Genomic DNA, 21,132 nt, shown 5'->3' on the forward strand with positions numbered 1-21,132 from the left:
GCCGGCATAATGTCACATGTTTGTTTTATATTAACCTGTGGCGCATTTGACAGATTTCTTTCTAAGTTTGTGATAATCCTCTCGACCAAGTTGGTTCTGTAGTAGCCTTTAAGACACTTTATTATTTACATATCTAAAGGTTGCAGGATCGAAGTATAATCTGCCAGGAAGTAGAAGACCTCCACATGTTGCAGGACCAATAGTTGCTTGTGAGCTGCGCAATTATCCACGATGAGTGCGATGTTCCTTTTCTTCTTCTTCATTTCAGCATCCAGTTTCTGAAGCCACTCTGAATACACAGTAGCGGTCATCCATGCCCTCTTGTTTGCGTTGTAGTCAACTAAAATTTGAAATGAGAAAACTCATATTGAGGCACAGTATACAGTACAGTACACATTAAAAAAAAGAATCAGAAAATTTAACAGATGTAATTTTGCAAAGAGTGATTTTAAAATGACTTACCTCGCAAACTTTCAATATTTTTGAAGCATCTAGGCTGAAGACTTCTCCCTATTACGAATGGCCAGAGCTTGTGCATTCCTGTCTGGTTCACACACAGGAGAGCAGTTAAACATTGCTTGGAATTTTTGCCTCCACTGCATTTCTCTCCTTTCAAAGACAAGGTTTTCTCAGGGAGTTCATAAAAAATCCCAGTTTCGTCAGCATTATAGGTATCTTCCGGTGTGTATTTCTGTGTTATTTCTTTCATTGAAATACTTTGCCAATGATCAGCATTACCTGTCGCAGAAGACTTCTCTTCTCCTTGAATTGATTTAAAAGTTATACCATGACGAACTCTAAACCTAATAAGTCATCCATTGCTGGCTCTAAAGTAGTCTACACCCAGCAGGTTAGCAAACTTTTTTTTTTTTTTTGCTATTAGCTTTACGTCGCACTGACAAAGATAGGTCTTATGGCGATGATGGGACAGGAAAGGGCTAGGAGTGGGAAGGAAGCGGCCTTAATTAAGGTACAGCCCCAGCATTTGCCTGGTGTGAAAATAGGAAACCACGGAAAACCATCTTCAGTGCTGCCGACAGTGGGGTTCGAACCCACTATCTCCCGAATACTGGATACTGGCCGCAATTAAGCGACTGCAGCTATCAGCTCGGTTGCAAACTTTCTAGCTTGGGCATAAAGTAGTAGCCCGTTAATTGGAATACTGAGGCCTCTTTACTCATTGAATCACCTCAACGTTGCAGCATCAACGTCGCTGTATGTCACAGTTTTTAAGCGCTTTCTTCCAGGACTTACAGCATTTGATTTTAATGTTTCCTCAATCTCTTTTCTTTTCTTCCAAAACCCCGTCTTTTCTTGCTACGTCTGTTTGTTTCATTTCCCCATCTATTTCGTTAATTATCGTTAATTTCTGCTGTAGACTTATTTGTTTCTGGGAACGTGAAGCCATGCTGTAAAGAATATAGTAATGTACGTACAATACAGAAAAGAGCACCTCAAAACACCTGCGCCACCTCTCCAGGATGAAATATGACTGTGGCAATGAAAACAGTTGCTGGAATGTACGACAATGTGTCAAAACAATGTACAGTACAGTACACTAATGAAAGCGCTACGGTTTCAAACAGCTATTCCACAGCTACTGTATTATTGTTTAAATCCTAAAGGTATGCATTCCTTCTAGACCTTCTTGGAATTCTATACCTGGTGAATTCCTAGAGTTGCACAATAAACCTACCTTCAGATAAGCAGCTACAGTACAGTATACAGTAATCACTTGCTTCCTTTGCTTATGCAATTGAAAAGTTCGTTCTCCATTACGCAGTTACATATGGTCCTGGTAAATTTTGTGCTTAAATCATCATAGTACAGGGGGGATGTTTGCCGGAGGGAAATGAAAAATGGATCGAAGTAGAGATATTTTTCGTTATAGAGAGTATCGTTGCATCGAGAAAAAAATAACATTGTATCAATGGGTTTTATGCCGGGACCACAATATTTTATCATTATAGAGGGAATGATCGTTGTATCGATAATCAATCTATGGAGATTTCACTGTAGTCACCAAAATTACCTACACTGAATTCGTTATTTATTTCACAGTCACTTTCATCTAGAACTTCATTCACGCAGATTTGACAGAGACTTTATTATGTTTAGGCCTTGGTGCTGCAATGATCACAATGTAAACAAATCGCACGCGTACTCAAAAAGATTTCCACCGAAGGTAAAATACTTATGTGAAATAATCGACAGTGGTCAAAGAACTTCAAACACTTCAATACAAGCTAAAATTATCTATATGATTAAGAAATTCAAGATCTAAATGGCAGACGGCACCGCCCGTCTTTCATCATTACGGCATGGAGCCGAGGACGGGCAGTGCCTGTCTTTTCATCTCCAATCAGTTAAGCCTCGTAAACCTAATACTGTCTGGGTCAGAAGAGAACAAGCACTGACCAAGGGACATTAGACAGGAAAGGAAGTGGAAACAGTGCCACCCTCAGCTAGGGAAACCTTGATCAGCAATCCATGCTCCTAAGTTCAGAACATGTAGAAGTTAATCTATTAGTTACCTTTCACAACAGGTAGCAGATACCATGGATGTATTCTACTGGCCCCAACCACATGACCAATGAGAGTGGTGAACCCATTATTGTAAATAGTCTATAGTGAAAATAATTAAAAATATACTGCCTTGAAGAATGTCCCTGCAAGTGATGCACAACACTTTGGGTACTGTGAAAAGTGGATGACCAGTATATGATATCTCACTCGCAGGGAAACTGTTGAACTTGGAAAAGTAATTACTTGTAATTGACAATAACACCGAAGAATGGGTCTACTTCATGAAACACAATGACATACTAACCATTAGGCTGAGATTATACAAAAATTAAAATATAATGAAATAATATCTCACCTTGAGGAAGGATGTATAGGAATATATAAACGTGTTAGACAATGTAAATCAATACACTGATAATTCAATGCAGAAAAGATACAAGGAATATGTATCAAATCATACACCATCCGATCAAAAATATTCAGACACCTACTTGAAACTGTCCTCTTAAGCTTTCCTCAGGTACAGTGAAACCTTGGAATGCGAGTAACTTGGTCTACGAGTGTTTTGCAAGACAAGCAAACATTTTAAATAAATCGTAACTTGATAAACGAGTGAGGTTCCGCAATACGAGCGTCACGTGTGCCTACGTTTTCGCCTCCCCTGTTCGTTTGTTGAATGGATGAACAAGGTCTTTGGTCCTGTAATGAAGAAATAACCAGCAGGACAATGCTTCTGCTCATCCTCCAGGCCTTGAGGATGACTTACTGGAAGAATTCAAGTTTGTTAAGGTTAAGTTCCTTCCTCCTAACAACACTCCACTACTCCAGCCTATGGATCAGCAATTCATTTCGAACTTCAAGAAGCTATACACCAAAGCACTATTTCAGCAATGCTTCGAAGTGACCGAAGGAACAAACCTTACCCTCCGAGAGTTTGGGAGAAATCATTTCCCCATCGTGAAATGCCTAAAGATCATCAATAAAGACTGGGATGGAGTCACCAAGAGAACTCTAACTTCCGTTTGGGGAAAGCTGTGGCCTGACTGTGTTCTTGGATGTGACTTTGAGGGGATTGTTGGTGACAATGAGTCGCCGTTTGTGGATGAAATTGTGTCCTTGGGGAAGACTATGGGGTTGGAGGTGAATGACGTGGACATTCAAGAGATACATTTGATACGGAAAATGAAGCTGATTACTTGCAATCAATTCAAGAGATGGTGGAAGAACATAGCTGGTAACAGATCACCAACGAACTGATGGACCTGCATCGCGAACATCAGGAGGAGGTTATGGAGATCTTGTCCGGGGAAGAGGAGGAGGAAAAGTCAATCTAATCTCTCACTTCAACTGAGATTCGAGAGAAGTGCAAAATGTGGAAAACGGTGCAAAATTTTGTAGAAAAACACCACCCAGATAAGGCTGTAGCAGTGCAAGCAATGAATCAGTTCAATGACAATGCAATGTCACATTTTCATGAAATCCTCAAAAAGAGGCAAAAGCAACAGTCATTGGACAGGTTCCTCGTTAAAGTTGCACGAGAAAAAAAAAAAAATATCCAGTTAGCCAACAGAGAGCAGCGATTCCGTTAGTGAAATTCTTGCTACACAGTAACTTCTCATGTCATCTCCCGTCTCCCTCACACCAACAATGATTCTATTGGAAGGAAAAGTGCACATTAATTTGTTTTACGTTATATTTCGTTTTAGAAATAGTATGCTAATAAATATTTTTGTGTTGTGGACGAATCATCCCAGTTTCAATTGTTTCTTTCGGGAAAACTTGCTTTGATATATGAGCGCTTTGGATTACAAGCATATTGCCGGAACGAATTATGCTCGCAATCAAAGATTCCACTGCTAATGCCCAGTAGGAGCCTTTATTACAGCTTGAACAATGTGAGGGAGACCGTCTACCAGGTGTCTGAACATCTCTGGGAAAATAACAGATCTTATTCCTCCAGCACTGTAGTAGGTTAAGCACAGTTAGTGATATAGATTGATTGAGGTCTGGAATGAAGCCGTTCAAGTTCATTCTAGAGATGTTCAATAGGACTGAGGTTAGGGCTCTGGGCTAGCCAGTCCATTTCCATAATCTGATTATCTATAAACCACTCATGAACAGATCTCTCTTTACGGCAGGGAGCATTATCATGCTGAAACATACAGTGATCTTCTCTGACCTAGTCTTCTACCCCTAGACAACATACAGTCTGTCAAAATGTCCTTATATCCTTCAGTCTTTAATGTGTTCCATTCATAAGTATTACAAGAGGACCAAGTACATTCCATGAAAAACTTTGCCACAGTGTCATTCTACCTCTGCTAGATTTCACCGTGAGCAATGTACAGGCTGGCATGTATTGTTCGCCTGGCATTTGCCACATATATTTTATTTTTATTTTTTTGTTTATTTTTTGCAATTGGCTTTACATCACATCGACACAGATAAGTCTTATGGTGATGATGGGACAGGAAAGGACTAGGAATGGGAAGGATGTGGCCGTGGCCTAATTAAGGTACAGCCCCAGCATTTGCCTAGTGTGGAAATGGAGAACCATGGCTGCCAACAGTGGAGTTCGAACCCACTATCTCCCTAATGCAAGCTCACAGCTGCATGCCCATAACCACATGGCCAACTCGCTCAGTACATATAAATCCTTCCATCTGACTGCCATTTGGTACAGCATATCATCAACACTCCAAATCACTTGCCCCTAGTCGTCCATGGACCAGTGGTGGCACTCTCTATACCACTGAATGAGGCACTTAGTGTTCACTGGTGAATTCTGCAGCTTATGGATGGGCACTTGGGCACTGAACTCCAGTTCCTGTATTTTTCGGTGCACTGTCATGGTGTTAGCTGCACAATTAGTAATACAGTGAACTTCATGCGGGATGAAATCACAAGATGTCACGTGGATTTCCTGTACCACTATCTTCAATGCTCAACAATCCTTGTTGGTCAACAAACATGGCCAAACCAGCTTTGGTTTTGTTGTGGTTGTGTCTTCCATTTCTACTTCAAAATCATGTCCCCAACAGATGACTTTGGCAATGTTGAGAAGAGAAGAAATGACCCTGACTAACAGCTTACTGATAAGATTATCAATAACCATTTTATGTTCAAAGTCACTAAGCGTCCTTGCTCCATCCACTGAGCAGGTATCTTGTAGCAATGAACAATATCGAGCCCTCAGGCAACTTTTAGCAGCAGCAGTGGTCGTGACATCTAGTCTCAAGTTTACATGCATAGAAGGATACCGGATACTTTTCATAAGGAAGTCTCACAAACTGGATACCTATAAAGAAGATGACTTACAATATCTCCTGGAAGAAGTAGAGAAATGTATAGATCATAAGAAAGTAAAGATAATGGGAAATATGAATGCATAAATAGAAGGACATAGATGAGACAAGGGAAGAGATCTTCGAACTCTACACATCAGGCAAAATGAATGAAGGAGGGCAGGTGCTAATTGATGGGAATAGCTCAGAAAGAGTAAGTCAGAAGATACGTGAATGAACATTTTTTTAAAACACATATTAATGGAAAAGGGAACAGAAGTAGAATACAAGCAGTGGAAATGAAGTTTCAAAGGTGTTGAGCAGGTTTAACAAGGAAGGACAATAAATGAGAGAGTTCGGAAAATGGTAAGTGAGGTACCCCTACAGGAAAAGACAGAAAAATCAAGGTTGCAGTGGTATGGAGATGTTAAAAGAATGAGAGAAGAGAGGATACCAAGAAATATATTAGAAATAGAGCTGAAGGGAAGGAGACCTAGAGGAAGATCGAGGGACAGATGGCTGACAGGTATAAAGGAGAGCATTGTGGCAAGAGGAGGGAACTGGACGATAGTGACAGAATAGAAGTGGTGGATGGACAGAAAATGGAGAGGCTTTTGTTCCAAGCAGACCCAGCCCGTGGTTGGAAACTGCTCCAGATGATGATGATGATGATGGCGACAACAACGACGATGGAAAAGTTTTTATTAATATTATAGCAATGCCTGAGGAAGCTTTTGGTGATGTTCACTATGATAATGGATACCAAAGCTGAAAGTAAATAGAACAGTACAATTACAATAAAAGAGAAAGAAGAATAAAAGTTTGCAAAGAAACTAAATAGCTTTCATTTTCATCCTAGTTAAATGCGTAACACTATACAAAAGAATGAAACTGATACCTTTCCCACTGATGTTGCTGCAACTATTATTTTGTGAAGTCCAAACTCATCTCTAACAAGACCGGCACTCTGTCCAGGAGATGGTTGCTCTCCAAGCCCCAGCAAAGCCATGAATATCAACCGCAACTGTAGGAACTGGCTCATCAGGCGGTGGGCAAACATCCCCATAAATCCAGCTGGACAAGACAAGTTTAGATTAATCACACTCACCAGAACAGTAATTAGAAATGACATATCTGGGCACCTGAGAAATCACATTGTTTTTGCTATGTTTCTCTAGAAGAGTATACAGTCTGGATGAAAGAACATGAAAGTTTCTTGTAAATCAGTCTGTTGCAGTCCTAGATCTCAGGAACGGCTCAATCTATGAATTAAAATTTCCCTTAAATTTGCAAGTGCCTGAAATGGCATTTACACAACAAATATTATTATTATTATTATTATTGTTAACACAAACAATTTTGCAAGTAATGGAAAGGAACAAACAAGTGACAAATCAAGTAATTTTGTTTTCAAATTACAAGGCATATCAAAACGTAGGATTTAGGAAACTTTGAACAAATGAGGGGAAAGACAAGGAAAAACGTTGCTGATAAAATATCTATATAAAATGAGGATCATTTCAGCCTGTGTTCAGGCAAATCTCAAGATTCTATTGAAAAACAGACATGTCGGTGAGGCAGTGCAATGTCTGGTACTTCTTGATGCCACTAGATGGCAACAGCATTAAAGGACATCATCAGGTAGGAAGCATACAGTTTGTACATTTGCAACTTTTGTCAAATATGGAGGTTAGTTGGCTATAATTTACATCTGTTTGTAAAAACTAGCAGTGCTCAATGGTAAAAACACAAAAATGTCATGCCGAGGTTGTGGGAATGTTTTGGGATATTGTTGTCCCAAACAGAATGGTTACAAGTTGGAAATCAGTATTCCCATGTGAAAGAGTGGCAAGAGCATTAATACCTTGCCAAGGATGTACAACTGTTCTCATCACTGTTGCTTGTACTATGATCATCCAGTGTTTTTAGGACAACAGAGTTACAGACACACATAAGTATTGATGATGATGCTTGTTGTTTAAAGGGGCCTAACATCTAGGTCATCAGCCCCACATAAGTATTGACCAGGCAACTGTGCACAAGATTTTATGCAAAGATCTGTGTATGTGCAAGATTGCTGCAAAGTGCACTGACTGAAGTACAACACAGGACTTGTTATAAAATGTGTTGTGTAAACCTGGAATGAACACAAAGGAGACAACATGTTGAATAAGGCCACTGCCAGTGAAGAATTTCACCCAAGGTATATTAACCTGAATTAAAACACCAGTTTGCTGAGAAGCACTGTCAATAAATGTTGTGCAGGTACAAGGTACTTTAAAATCTATTTCCTAAAGAGAGAGACTTTTGCAGCCAACAGCATCAGCTGTGGACTATATAAATAGTTTAACTATACATTTATATATTGTTCCTTAATAGTATAGGTTTAACTGGTGATGCGCTTCTTTTTTTCATTTGCCATGCACTAAATAAAACAAATAAATCCTATGAATTTTTGACATTTTGTACCACACAGGCAAATGGTGAATGCAGAGTACAGCACAGTGAATCATGGACTGTATGAGTAATTACTTTGAAGGTTCCTAAGGTATTAAACATGTGTTCATGTGTGGCCACACTGTCTTCACAGCTATGTAATGCTGATTAGTATTACACATAAGTTGGAAGAATAAAGAGGTAGGTACAGTATGCAAGTACAAGCCTTCTTTCTTCGCCTAATTTTATGCATAAATAACGGGCCTAGAGTACATTCATTAGTAGCACGGAATGTGTCTGTCCCTACGTCCATTTCAGGATTTCCGGAGTGACACACATTTATCAGACAAAACAGGATTTAACTTAGGAGAGGCCATATTGGCGCACGAGTACGCAAAACCTTTTGGATGCAATTTCATTTTTAATTCTTAATTATAACACTTTAGAGTATGTAGAAACACAGGTCAAATTTTGTGGTCGGGGTTATTTTGAGCTGCCATTAAAGATGGTGGATAAACCACATCTTGCTGACACCATTATCTTGTGATCCCTGGTCCAATCTTCTGATTTTTTTAAAATGATAGGCAATTAAAAATACTGAAAAAGTTTATTGCACTTTTCTTGATATCTTGCACCCTTTTCAATTAAAAGTGCAAAGTATGCAAATGAAAACTAATATTTTTTACATTTATGTGTTTTCATAACACTTAATATGTTTGCAATTTTTTACTAAGAAGTTAATCCAAACCTTCTTCTAAGGGACAGAAGTAATTAACCTGAAAATTTTGCAACATGGCTACTGCACTGGTACTATGTCCAACTATGCCTAACATCACCATGGTGCATGCAAGTCGTTGCCACCATTTATGCTTTTTTTTCTTTTTCTTTTTGATATTGGGCTTTACGTTGCACCGACACAGATAGGTCTTATGTCGACGATGTGTCAGGAAAGGGCTAGGAGTGGGAAGGAAGCAGCCGTGGCCTTAATTAAGGTACAGCCCCAGCATTTGCCTGGTGTGAAAATGGGAAACCATGGAAAACCATCTTTAGGGCTGCCGACAGTGGGGTTCGAACCCACTATCTCCCGAATACTGGCCGCACTTAAGAGACTGCAACTATCGAGCTCGGTCATCATTTGTGTGTTTATTTTGTTCACTACCGGTGTGTTATTCAGCTGTGAGTGCTTATGAATGTTGTTGTGACAGTGTACATTATGTCTATAGTAGTGATGCCAGTGAAATGAAAATACACTGAAAATGTGTGTGTGTGTGTGTGTGTGTGTGTGTTTGTTATGCAATGAACCAAATATCTTAATACTTAAACCTAAGGTTTTAACAGTTCAAAGTGCAGCTGAGCAGCGTAAAGATGAAGTTAAAAAAAAAAAATGTAAAAATGTTTGTTTCATCCAGATGAAGAATATAAAACATTTTTGCGGCACAAAGTGTGCCTTGCAACTTCTGTTAGTGAAGAGAAAATTAGAAGAAGGGAGGAAGCACTGGAGAAGCAGATGCAGATTGACACTTCTGAACAGCATAACGAAGATGGTGGCCCTTCTACATCAATTAGTCCTTGAAAATAAAGCTTTTGAACTAACTTGTTTAACTAATAGAATAGTTGAAATTAGTGGCATTGAGGTGATTGTTATTGAAAACAGAACTACCAAGAATCTTTTAACTGATACCTTTGGTGAAAAACTGATACTTGCACAACCATCTGTATACATCAAAGTCGCCAATCGTAATACTAATGATGCTTGAAGAACATGGTGAAAATCTTCATGACATATGTTATAGAAAAAAGAAAAATGTGTCTTCGACCATATGAAAAGGGCAAGATTTTGGAATTTTAACTACATTCCTAAGCAGAAAGGCACAAACTGCCAAGAAGGCTTAAACAAGGAGCTCCACAAATTAAAAGAATCTCTTGACGTCCAGACTGCATTTATAATAACTGTTGAACTGTTCTTGGTTAAATGATTTAAAAAACAGTTATTATAAATGTTTATAATTATTTTAATGTGCCAAGCATAAATTAAGAATTGTGATAATGTAACAAGTCCAAGAGAATGTTTGGCGATTGTCATGCCGCTGAAGAAGAGAACATTCTAAGTTCTTGAAACATGTACGGCCACTAGTAACATAATAAAGACTGTTAATAGTATTGACAAGGTGGAACCACATATTTAAAAGTGGTTAAAAAAATGAATGTGTGATGAATTCTGAGTCAATACGGACCTAAGATAATTCACCATTACGGTTAAAATAATTAATTCAAAGAATTGACATCATTTCTGATACATATGATGACGTTTCTATGAAGAATATGGAAGTGAAAAGGTGCTAAGGCTCCAGTAGAAGCTTGTGAGATTCCCATACAAAACAGTGAAAATCAAGAGATGGCGATACCTGGAGGATTTGATAATGAAACTAAATGTTTCAAAATCCACGGAACCGTGTCATCAGAGGTTTTCGAACTAAGATCAAATCATACTGAAAATGATACCAGAATAACATGCATTCTTTTCATGCTGTCCAACATGGATCAGATCTAATGATTCATAGTTAAGATGCTGCTGTATGCTGGGTATTCAGCCCGAAGGCTGGTTTGATCCTCTGCTGCTCCGCCAACAGCTGTCATAAATAGCCTAGGCGTCACTGAAGAGGCATACTAGGGAAATGAGGAGTGAGGTAGTTTCCCGTTGCTTTCCTCACCGAGCCAGCAGTTGCTGTTACATATCAGTCTGCCAAGCCCACTGAAATGCATGCACCAACTGACCCTATGAGCGATAGTTTCACACCATTCATAACAAGGATTGGCTGCATAAGGAATGGTATTACTAGCATCACTCATACCTCAGTCACTTTCACATTGTCAAAGCCAAGGATGAGACTGAGACAGGTCAATGAAAGTAACAAATTTGATATAGCCCATACCAGAAGACATAGTGCACTGTAAACACTACATCTTGCCAGCAAAGGCTACTGACATATATTCTGGCCATTCATTTCTGGCCAAAAGTGAAAAATTGTAACTGCTCAGGTCTATGGACCTAAGTTACATCTTTGGGAGAAAAAGTTACTAATGTCTTAGCAGCACTACACACTTTTACTGGCACTACACGCTTTTACTGACTGTGACACAACTAGCAAAATATCTTCAAAGAAAAAGGCCTATTAAGAAATTAAACAATCCTACACACAAGACATCCTTAACCCACTGGAAAATGGTCTACCTCTCACCCACACTTGACAGCTCTGGAACAACTATATTTAAAACTAATAAATAAGCCAGGACTAACAGCAGACGAAGCACATTATATATCCATATCTAGAACAGTGGGACTTGGTTTGTCATTAGACAGAATCGATGCACTTCAGATGCTTTACGTGCATTAACCCAAACGTACACATGGAAGAATGCTTTCAAGCCACTAGTCTTCACAGGATTTGGTTATGCAAAACATAGCAATGAAGTTCTACCAAAATACCGGTATGTTACAAAAAGATAGTGCCCGATTATATAGCACCATCGTGCAATTACAGGTCTCGCTACATGAAAATTAGTTGCAGCTCTAAAAAGAAGCAAATGAACTGAATACCATTATGTGTATGCATTGCTGATGACTGCAAAAATGTGTTTACTGTTTAAAACAATAAAAAGTAAATATGTACTAGGAATGTATGTAATAAATTTAAAAAGTTGTTAAATCAATTGTAAATAATTTTATTTTTTTCAGTATAACCTTTTAATTAATATAAAAAGATATTTTGCACTTTAAATTGTAAAGGGTAGAAGATATCAACAAATGTGTAAGAATATTTTTGTTGAATTTTTTATTTCCTTTTATTTAAAACAAGAACAGAAAGATACTGAGTCCGAAAGGTTTTGTGTACTCGTGCACCAATACGGCCTGCTCTAGTTGTGATGACTTGGTAATGCAATCTTTTAGATTGTTACATACTGTTAGAAAGATCTGAATGGGAAGGTTTCCATTTCTGATGATGCAAGAAGAAACATAAACAAATGTTTGTGCCTTTTCCACTTTCTTTCAGTGTAACTGAAATTAGAATATACATTTTAAAAATGCTTCTTCAATTGACATGTTTAACAAAGATTCTAGATTATCTTATAAACAACTATTGCCCATGAATATTGAATTTTCACGACCGCGTTGTAATCGAAACCGACTTTCAACCTATTAGGTCGTGTTACGTACATTTAGTACGTGTTGAAGAGATGTTAAGTACAGAACAAAAATGGCCAACCAGACACCAGTGGGATCCGAACCCACAACCTCCTAATTTCTGTACTTAACATCTCTTCAACACATACTAAATGTACGTAACACGACCTAATAGGTTGAAAGTCGGTTTCGATTACAATGCGGTCGTGAAAATTCAATATTCATTGACTTGGCCCTCAACGGGCAACTTAAACGCACTCTACAGTGAGATAGTAGTACCAGACCTGTAGCTTAGATCCTTTCTAACAGAACAAAGATGACCTAGGCCACCATAGCTCAATTGGTAGAGCAACCGACGCAAAATCGGGAGGTTGTGGGTTCGGATCCCACTGGTGTCTGGTTGGCCATTTTTGTTCTGTACTTAACATCTCTTCAACACGTACTAAATGTACGTAACACGACCTAATAGGTTGAAAGTCGGTTTCGATAACTATTGCCCAGTTAGCTTGATGTCTGCTACTTATAAGCTCTTTACAAAAGTCTTGTTAAAGGGAACATTTTAGATATGAATCAGCCAATGGAGCAAGTTGGATAGCATGCTGACTTTTTTAATAACTGACAATCTCCAGGTATGGAAATTCTACTGGTAAGTGATGACACTAGTGCACAAATATGGCATACAACACAAGAAAAAAGAAAACCAAGAACATTTTCCTTGATAACACTGCAGACGGCCTCATTTATTCAGTTCTTAATCTTCTTTGTATATGGTACATTTTTGAAACTGGGCATAGTAGATTGAAATTTGTGACTAGTCATATTCTCATTCTGGGTGTCCTGTGCTGAATACATAATCATACGATTTGTAATTTCAAACATAGTAGAAACAAGATAACTTTTGGAAATTGAGTTTAATGACAAATATTCCAAATAGACTGAACTGAAAATTTTGAATAAACATTAACTTTCTTCAGCTCATCCATGTTATTTCTAGGCTCGCACGAGTCAGAGACTCACTGGTCTTCGTTAGGGGATTACTACTGTCCTTCCTGATACGTGATTTTTGAGATAAAAATCTCAACCCACAATTGATCAATCCATAAAGTTCATTAGCCAAAGCTGGCCTGGAAGGGTAGAAATAACTTAAATGAGAACATTTTAAGCTCAATCTGATTTTACACTAGCTTTAAAACATGCATAGATAATACTTTATTTAAAATCAAGAACAGATGCTGAGTTACTTGCATTACACCGAATAAGGGCATGTCTTCAAGATTTCTAAGCCATACTTGCATGCAATATTAAATGTCTCATATATTAACATTTCAAGACAAGGAGTATCAAAACACACTTTGTACACCAAAAATAGTGCAGAAACTAACTTCACTCTGCTGTCGTAACCTCAAGGAAAATGATGCACAATGGAATTATTGGTACAATTTGATTTTATCACAACTGACAACAGAAAAATGTGACTTACCGTAATAACAGATTTACTGAACAATTTTCGACTTGACACTAGAATTTTACAACTAAACCAAATGCTGGCAAAGCAAAGCCATCTCCGTAAAGGTTATGAAGGCCCTGGCAGGAATGGAAGGTAAAAGCTTCCCCTTTCCACAATCTGTAAGCTCGGCATTAAGTGGGGTAGAGTGATTAGCTTTACACCCACCCTTCTTTGACCATAGAATTAACCTAGTACTCATTTTTGGTGTAGGCTGACTGAATCTCAGGACCATAAGCTTTTCCATAAGTGAAAATCTCATTTCTTAAATTTTTTGACCTCCTGACAGGAAATCAAATCCATGTCCTTCAAAGTGAACAGAGGACGCCTTATCACTTCAATCAGGCAGCCCCTAAATGCTGGTGTTATACATTAATTAAGGCCATGCCCATCACCTTCCCGGTTACACCTTTTCCTCACAACGGCACTGTCAAAAATCCATCTGCTGTCAGTGTACAAAAAAATTACACTTTTTAATTCAGGACAATTTTTTGAGTCACAAACAGTACATAATTCATATTCTAGGTCAAGTCACTTTAAAAGCTTCAAACAGTCTCAGCTTAAGAGATGTACACAAGACTGTATTTTAGGATGATGATGATGATGATGATGATGATGTTTGTTTAAAGGGGCCTAACATCTAGGTCATGGGCCCCTAATGGTACGAAATGAGATGAAATGCAATGACAATTTAAAAGTCCAAAATTCATCCACTGACCAGAATTCAAAACGTGATGATAAAGAACTAATGGATGAATATGAATTTAAAACAATTGGTGGATCCGACCTGCAATGCCTCACCTTTCCAGAAACTATATTAAAACTACAGTATTATTGACCAAGGGACTGCTTCGAAAGCACAATCCTGAATCGATGCTGCTTGTTGTCTAAAGGGGTTCAAAATCCAGATCAATGGCCCCTCATAATGGTAATTATCGCTAATAAAGCAGAACCATGATATTTCTCAAGTTGCGGTAGTAATCAAAAGTAGCGTAAAATCACAGTGTTCCAAACCTTATGGTACTACTCACAAGTATTGTACATCGCACAGGTAACGCAGACCTATGGTGTTTCTCACATAATGGTGCCATTTGTAGGCAATGCAAACCCATACTGTTCCTCACATATGTGTACTAATCACAGAGACTCGAAATATCCCGTGGTGTTCATCACATAGAGCGTAAAAATCACAGGCAACACAGCACAATGGTTTCGCTCCTATAGTGGTACTAACCACAGGCAATGCCCAGACCCGTGGTGTTTCTCACATAATGGTAAAAATCACAGGCAACATAAGCCCATGATGTTCCCCATATAGTGGTACTAATCACAGATACTGGAAACCCACAGTGAACCGCTTTCTGCTGCTACTAATCACAAACCTACTGTGTACCTAACATTGTGGTACTACTCGCAAGTAAAGGTGACCTATGGTGTTCTCCTCGCGATGGTACTAATCACAAGTTGTTTCATGGTTCTAATTCAATCATCCCTTGGTCACCCCTTTTAGTCGTCTCTTATGACAGGCAGGGGATACCGTGGGTGTATTATTTGTCTGCGCCCCCCCCCCCCCCCCACAGGTTTTTTTAGGTTGTTGGAAGATGACAAAGCTATAAACTACAATGACATGCCCTTTACAGGAAATGAAGTGGCGCATTCTTTATGATCAAAATTTTGTTTATATGAGCTGCAAAACTGAAAATAACATATGAATCAATTTTGAAACTCCAGTTTATATAGTATTCTGTGACCAAGTAGGATAGAACTTTGTTTTATTTTTTCCATGTTATTTATGAACAATTTCATGATATTAGTTCTCACCCACAGAATTTTAAAAGTATCACCAGAATAAATATCTGATGGTTTCTCATCCAAATTTTGTGTACAAGAAGGATTGTACATTTCACTAATCTCAAGGAATCTGCCAATGTTACAAGATAAAAATGATCTATTAGTAATGCTGAAGGAATTCTTGAAGTAACACATAAATGATGACCACAATATTCATAATGGCATTCTCCAGCAGGAACTGCAAGACTACATTCCGTTATCCTAATTCACCATTCACTAAATTCCTTCTCACTCCTTTACATTGTTTTGCCATTTGTATCTCAGAGAAAAGTCAACCAAGAGCTAGAGGCCCTCATCTTCATTGCAAAGTGTGGTCAAATGGAATAGTATTGTACGGTTTTATGTTGTGTGGCCACCATTTTTCTCCCAAGTCTTCCAAACTGAGCTCCCAACTTATCTTACCTTGCCAATACAGTCCATTATTGCACATACCCGAACATGAGAGAGGAACCACACAGGAAAAATAAGTGTTGTGGTGAAATTCATGTTGCTTTCCAAAGTTTTCAAATGGAGCCTTAGGAAATGACTTCAACCTCATTACAGGAGGTAAGACAAAAGAGATAGGAACTGTAACCATGAATATGAAAACAAAGTTGTAAAGAATGACTCTGATTTCACATTGTACTTCCAGGTTTTTGTTGATACAATGAATGAGCAATTCAATTAGAGATACCTGCTGCTGTGGCAAAATGGAACTCTGATCAGCCTGATGAATGTAATAGTTGGGTGTGGTACATGACTGTGATGTCGTTACACCTAGTACTAGCCATGTGAGTAACAGGTGAGCACAGGAGGGGTAAGACGGATTCTTGGTGCATTTGATTGTGGCCAGATTGTAGGTACCATATGTGTGGGCTATTCCATCTCCAAAGTAATGCTGGCAATGGGCTTTCCATGGGCTACCAAGTCCAGAGAGAGAACCAAGACTATGTAGATTTAGACAAAACCACCATCACCGGGGTCAACTGTCGCGGAGTACAAAATGCTGATAACAGGGGTCACTGTTGAATGACTTGGTTGGCAAGAGCAATAGACGGGTCATAGTGCAAAAGATAACTCGAGAATTAAGTGCTGGATAACAATGAAAGTGTGAACAGCCACGCCATCAAGGACCACCTCCTCGCAATGATGTAGAGAAGCCACCGTCACACTTGGGTACCACTGCTCACAAAGAATGACACTGGCACAGGGACACCACCACTGAACTCTCAAAGCAAAGAGAAAGATCACCTGGACAAATGAATCATGATACCAGTTTTTACACACCATAGCAGGGTACGAGTGCATCTCCAAGTACTCGAGGCAATGGATTAGTCTTAGCAGGGTACAGTTCAGGCCGGAGGACGTTGTATCATCATATGGGGACTGTTTATTTGGCATGCAATGGGAGCCCTGATACATCTGACAATGTCCCTCACCAATGCATGATACAAGAATCTACAGTCAGATCATGTCCATCCATTTGTTCATCTCCAGCACACTGCAGGAAACCTGTATATACAGCAAAACAATGCACCATTCAGTTGCTCCCAAACTGTGGCCGATTGGTTCGATGAACACTCCACAGGCATGGTTTATACGGTTACCCAACCTCAACCCTATTGTGCACCATCTAGGATGACGTTGAGAGAGATGTGCCGAACAATCTCTGTGCATTATGGGAGGAAGTGCATTCTTTTGGGGGCATGCTGAAAAATATTAAATTATTTCTGTAAAATACAGTGAAATGATAGTTTTCTTTAAATTTTTCATCAAAATATTAGAGCACATCCTATGGTTTGCAGTGTCTTATGGTCCGAAAAATATGATAAATCTTGTTGTATAGAACTTTGAATTTTATCTTGTGTGGTAGTAGAGATCTGCAGGTCATCAGCATAAAGATGATGCTTGCAGAGTGTAATCAATTTGGCAACTTCATGTATGTAAATTGCAAATAGAAGTGTTCCAAGTACAGACCCTTGGGGGATGCTCAGGGGTTTGTCAAGCAACTCAGATCTGTTTTGATTTACTGAGACCCACTGATGGTAATTTCTGAGGTATAAACTGAGAAAGTTCATTGCTATCCAGCTGAAATTTAGCAAGTCCAATTTTGAAAGTAGCAGTATCAAACAGTATCAACAGCATTAGAAAAATCAAGTAGAATCAGTACAGTCACTTGTCGAGTTTCCATTGCGTGTTGGATGTCATCAGTTATTTTCACTAAGGCAGTTGGCGTGCTGCATCCTTTCTAGAAACCAGATGGATAAGGATCAAGCAGCAAGTAGTTAGTCAAGTAAGCAAGGACCCGTTTGCCTTCCAAGCGTTCTAGTACTTTGGAAAGGGGTGGGAGAATGGATATAAGGCAATATGCTAATGGTAAACTAGGTAAATTCTTCTTAGGATTGGGAATGACGATACCATACTTCCACATATTTGGGAATATTCCCAGTATGAGGCATTGATGAAATGTGTGTGCCAGAATAAGTAATATTGATCATCAGAATACAAATAAGACAAATAAGAAAGAAATACCATTTAAAAAAAAAAGAAAAACAGGATTATACACATTACATGAGAAATGATATATTACTTAAAAAACACAATGGCTGAAAATTCAGTTAAAAAAGTGATTTACACAACAATATCAGATATTAATTTTGTACATTAGTATGAAGTATCAGGCATAGCATGCTGCTCGTTCACTAAACGATAATCATGCAATTGCAGAAATTGCAGCAGCACTGGTGTACCAAAATACATCCTCATTCAAAAATAACGTAACCGCTACAAGCAATTCAGTATCTTCATAGCAAAGCAAATTCTGTAGATAGATTTTTGTGGGCACTGGCAGATACTAGTAAAAATGACATGGTCTACTTTTCAATAGGGAATAGTGTTCTTTTCAAATCAAGTTTACAATATCCAAAACATAGCCAAGGAGTACAAACTTAAAAATATATTTTTAAAAGCACTATTTTTCTTTTTTCTATTATCAACTAGTTTTGAATATACCAGATCTTTTCTCTGAGACATCCACATGAAGTAAACTACATGGCATTTGTGTGAGCAAACAGTACAATGTGTCACTTCGTGACTTGTACATTTTTTACCACCACTATATCCAGTATACTTTCCTTGGCAAGGGAAATATTAACCCGCTTTTTTCTTCAATTATTTTCAACCCCCTTAAGTGGATTTTCCAAGAACAAAAAATAAAGGAACATGTTTTTGTTTTCAGAAAAGCCACTTATTGGGGATGAAAATAAGTGAAGAAGGATTTGAATTTTTTTTATGAGGATACTTATATCTCAAAAACTGAAGATGTTAGAGACGTGGAAATAAGTATTTGGAATCTCCTTTAAAAATAAACATGCATATTTTTAATTTTTTTTTTTTTTTTCAACTTGAGGGATGACTGTTTCTCACATGTAGAGGTCCACGTCGCATGTTCCAGAGTGAGCTCTGCCAATAGCCTAGTCATCTTAGCCCCAAAACGCAATACCACAAAGGTGGTTTACAGAGATGTTCTAGGGTAAATGAAACTCAATTTTTCGGTGAGTTTTTATACTTTAGGGATTTTCAGATAATGTTCTAGTGCAGTATCCAGGAACAATTACTTTTACGAAATTACGAAATCCACGCGAGCGAAGTTGCAGGTAATAGCTAGTACTTAATACATAAATGACAAACAAATTAGCTGTCTACATTAAATGTACATGTTTTGAGAATGTTTATAACTGTTATAGTCTACAGATAATCTAGGAACAAAAAATTGTCAAATCTGTTGATACAGGTAATATTATTGATGGAATTGACCCTTTCCTGTTTTGGTCCCCTTAGTATTCCCATTCCACTGTACGTTAATAAAATAATATTGTGCCCGTTCGCATCTTGTAGACCAGTTACAAAATGGCGGCGTAGGAAGGTATGGCCCATGCGATCTACTAAGGCAATGAACTTCTTATTGATACAGCGTATAGGAGGCTATGTATGTCACGGAACGGACTTGATTTGGAAGACACTGCAGAACAGTAGAGGCTCATTTTGAATTGTTTTTAAAAAATATAGCAACGGAAGGATTGTTTAAGAAGATACTCAAAAATTTACATTCGCAGAAGCAAGACGCAGATACGAGCGAAGCTACACATTTGAAGAATATTCTTAACTACTGAGGAGAATATCAACTATTTGCAATCGGCGATAGCATAAGATTAAATTATTCACCGGTGTATGCTAAGATAAGAGGCGAAAAATTATATAAATAAATAATTTGTGGTGAGATACGTCGGACTTGGATTCGTGAGCAGCCACTCTACGATTGAAGGAAAAGGAACTCACCATTTTACAATATTGATTATTTCATACGAGAAGATGGTTACTACTGTGGCAGTAAAGTTAATAACTATTTACGGAGAAATTTTTCCAATCAAAGAAAACTTCGACGATTACTATAAATAATAGAAATATGGAATATATCATGACTAATTACTCCGCAAAAGGAATTTTCTTCGTTGCCTACAGATTCGAAATGATGACTGTCTGCTAAATCAACATGATGGACTGAACTGGGGATATGCACCATCGAGTCAGAGGACCAGCTGATGATGATTGGACCGGCCAACCAGTGGACATGATGACGTGGATGAGCACCGGCCAGCCAAAAGACCGGACGATAAGGAGTGGACCGGCGAGCCATGTGACCAGCTGAAGACCATGAACATGCAATCCAACCAGAGATCCAGATCCGATCGGAGGGTCTAACTGCAACCGAGGGATGGAGCAACAACCAGACCAAACGTAGCAACTGACGAGCTAAGTCCATACATTTCTTTAGTAGAGTAGTTTCTTGTAATCTGCACCCTCAATCTAACTCGGCATGTGCTGAATATTTGGTGATATTTATGAATTAATTAAGAACGCGTGTGTAATATAAAGTGAAGTGTGAGATATTTAAGGCTATAAGATAAGATGGAAGTGTAGAATTAGAATGCTATTATGACATATACAGGCTACCGCACTTGCATACATACAGTGGAAACTAGTTTGGATAAAAGAAAGAAGTGTTACTTGTGAAGACCTAGTAGCAATGAATCTATTTAAGTAGTGAAATTTCGATTAATCTCGCTTACCTGTACATAGATTACGTCACGAATTACCTGCGCGATACGATGAATATTGTCAAGTTAAGTATTCCTTTCTTCATAGAAAGAGGGCATTGAACTCGTACTACTGTTTTAAGATAAAGGTTATTAAATGCGTATTTTACAAGGCAATTCTAGAATGTTTAGCATATAGTTTTGGGTGTAATGGCTATATGCATACGGCAATAGGTATGCCGGTGTTATGTTAATGTATGTTGGAATCGCGTT

The 21,132-nt window shown here is 38.3% G+C and overlaps 1 protein-coding gene and 1 non-coding gene across 3 annotated transcripts in view; one reads left to right on the top strand and one right to left on the bottom strand.

Annotated features, from left to right (window-relative positions):
* The window catches only part of EMC1 (ER membrane protein complex subunit 1), a 219,765-nt gene that overhangs the window by 102,575 nt on the left and 96,058 nt on the right, over positions 1 to 21,132 (bottom strand). For both annotated transcript variants that reach the window (XM_067148931.2, XM_067148925.2), the window contains one exon: positions 6,709 to 6,884. In XM_067148931.2, coding sequence (XP_067005032.2) covers positions 6,709 to 6,884 — 176 coding nt within the window. The remainder of the gene's footprint in view (positions 1 to 6,708; positions 6,885 to 21,132) is intronic.
* TRNAL-CAA (transfer RNA leucine (anticodon CAA)) lies at positions 12,754 to 12,827 on the top strand. The gene has a single exon. It is a non-coding gene; the product is annotated as a tRNA-Leu (tRNA).

The sequence above is a fragment of the Anabrus simplex genome, chromosome 1 (assembly GCF_040414725.1).
Source record: "Anabrus simplex isolate iqAnaSimp1 chromosome 1, ASM4041472v1, whole genome shotgun sequence".
NCBI classification, from domain to species: Eukaryota; Metazoa; Arthropoda; class Insecta; order Orthoptera; family Tettigoniidae; genus Anabrus; species Anabrus simplex.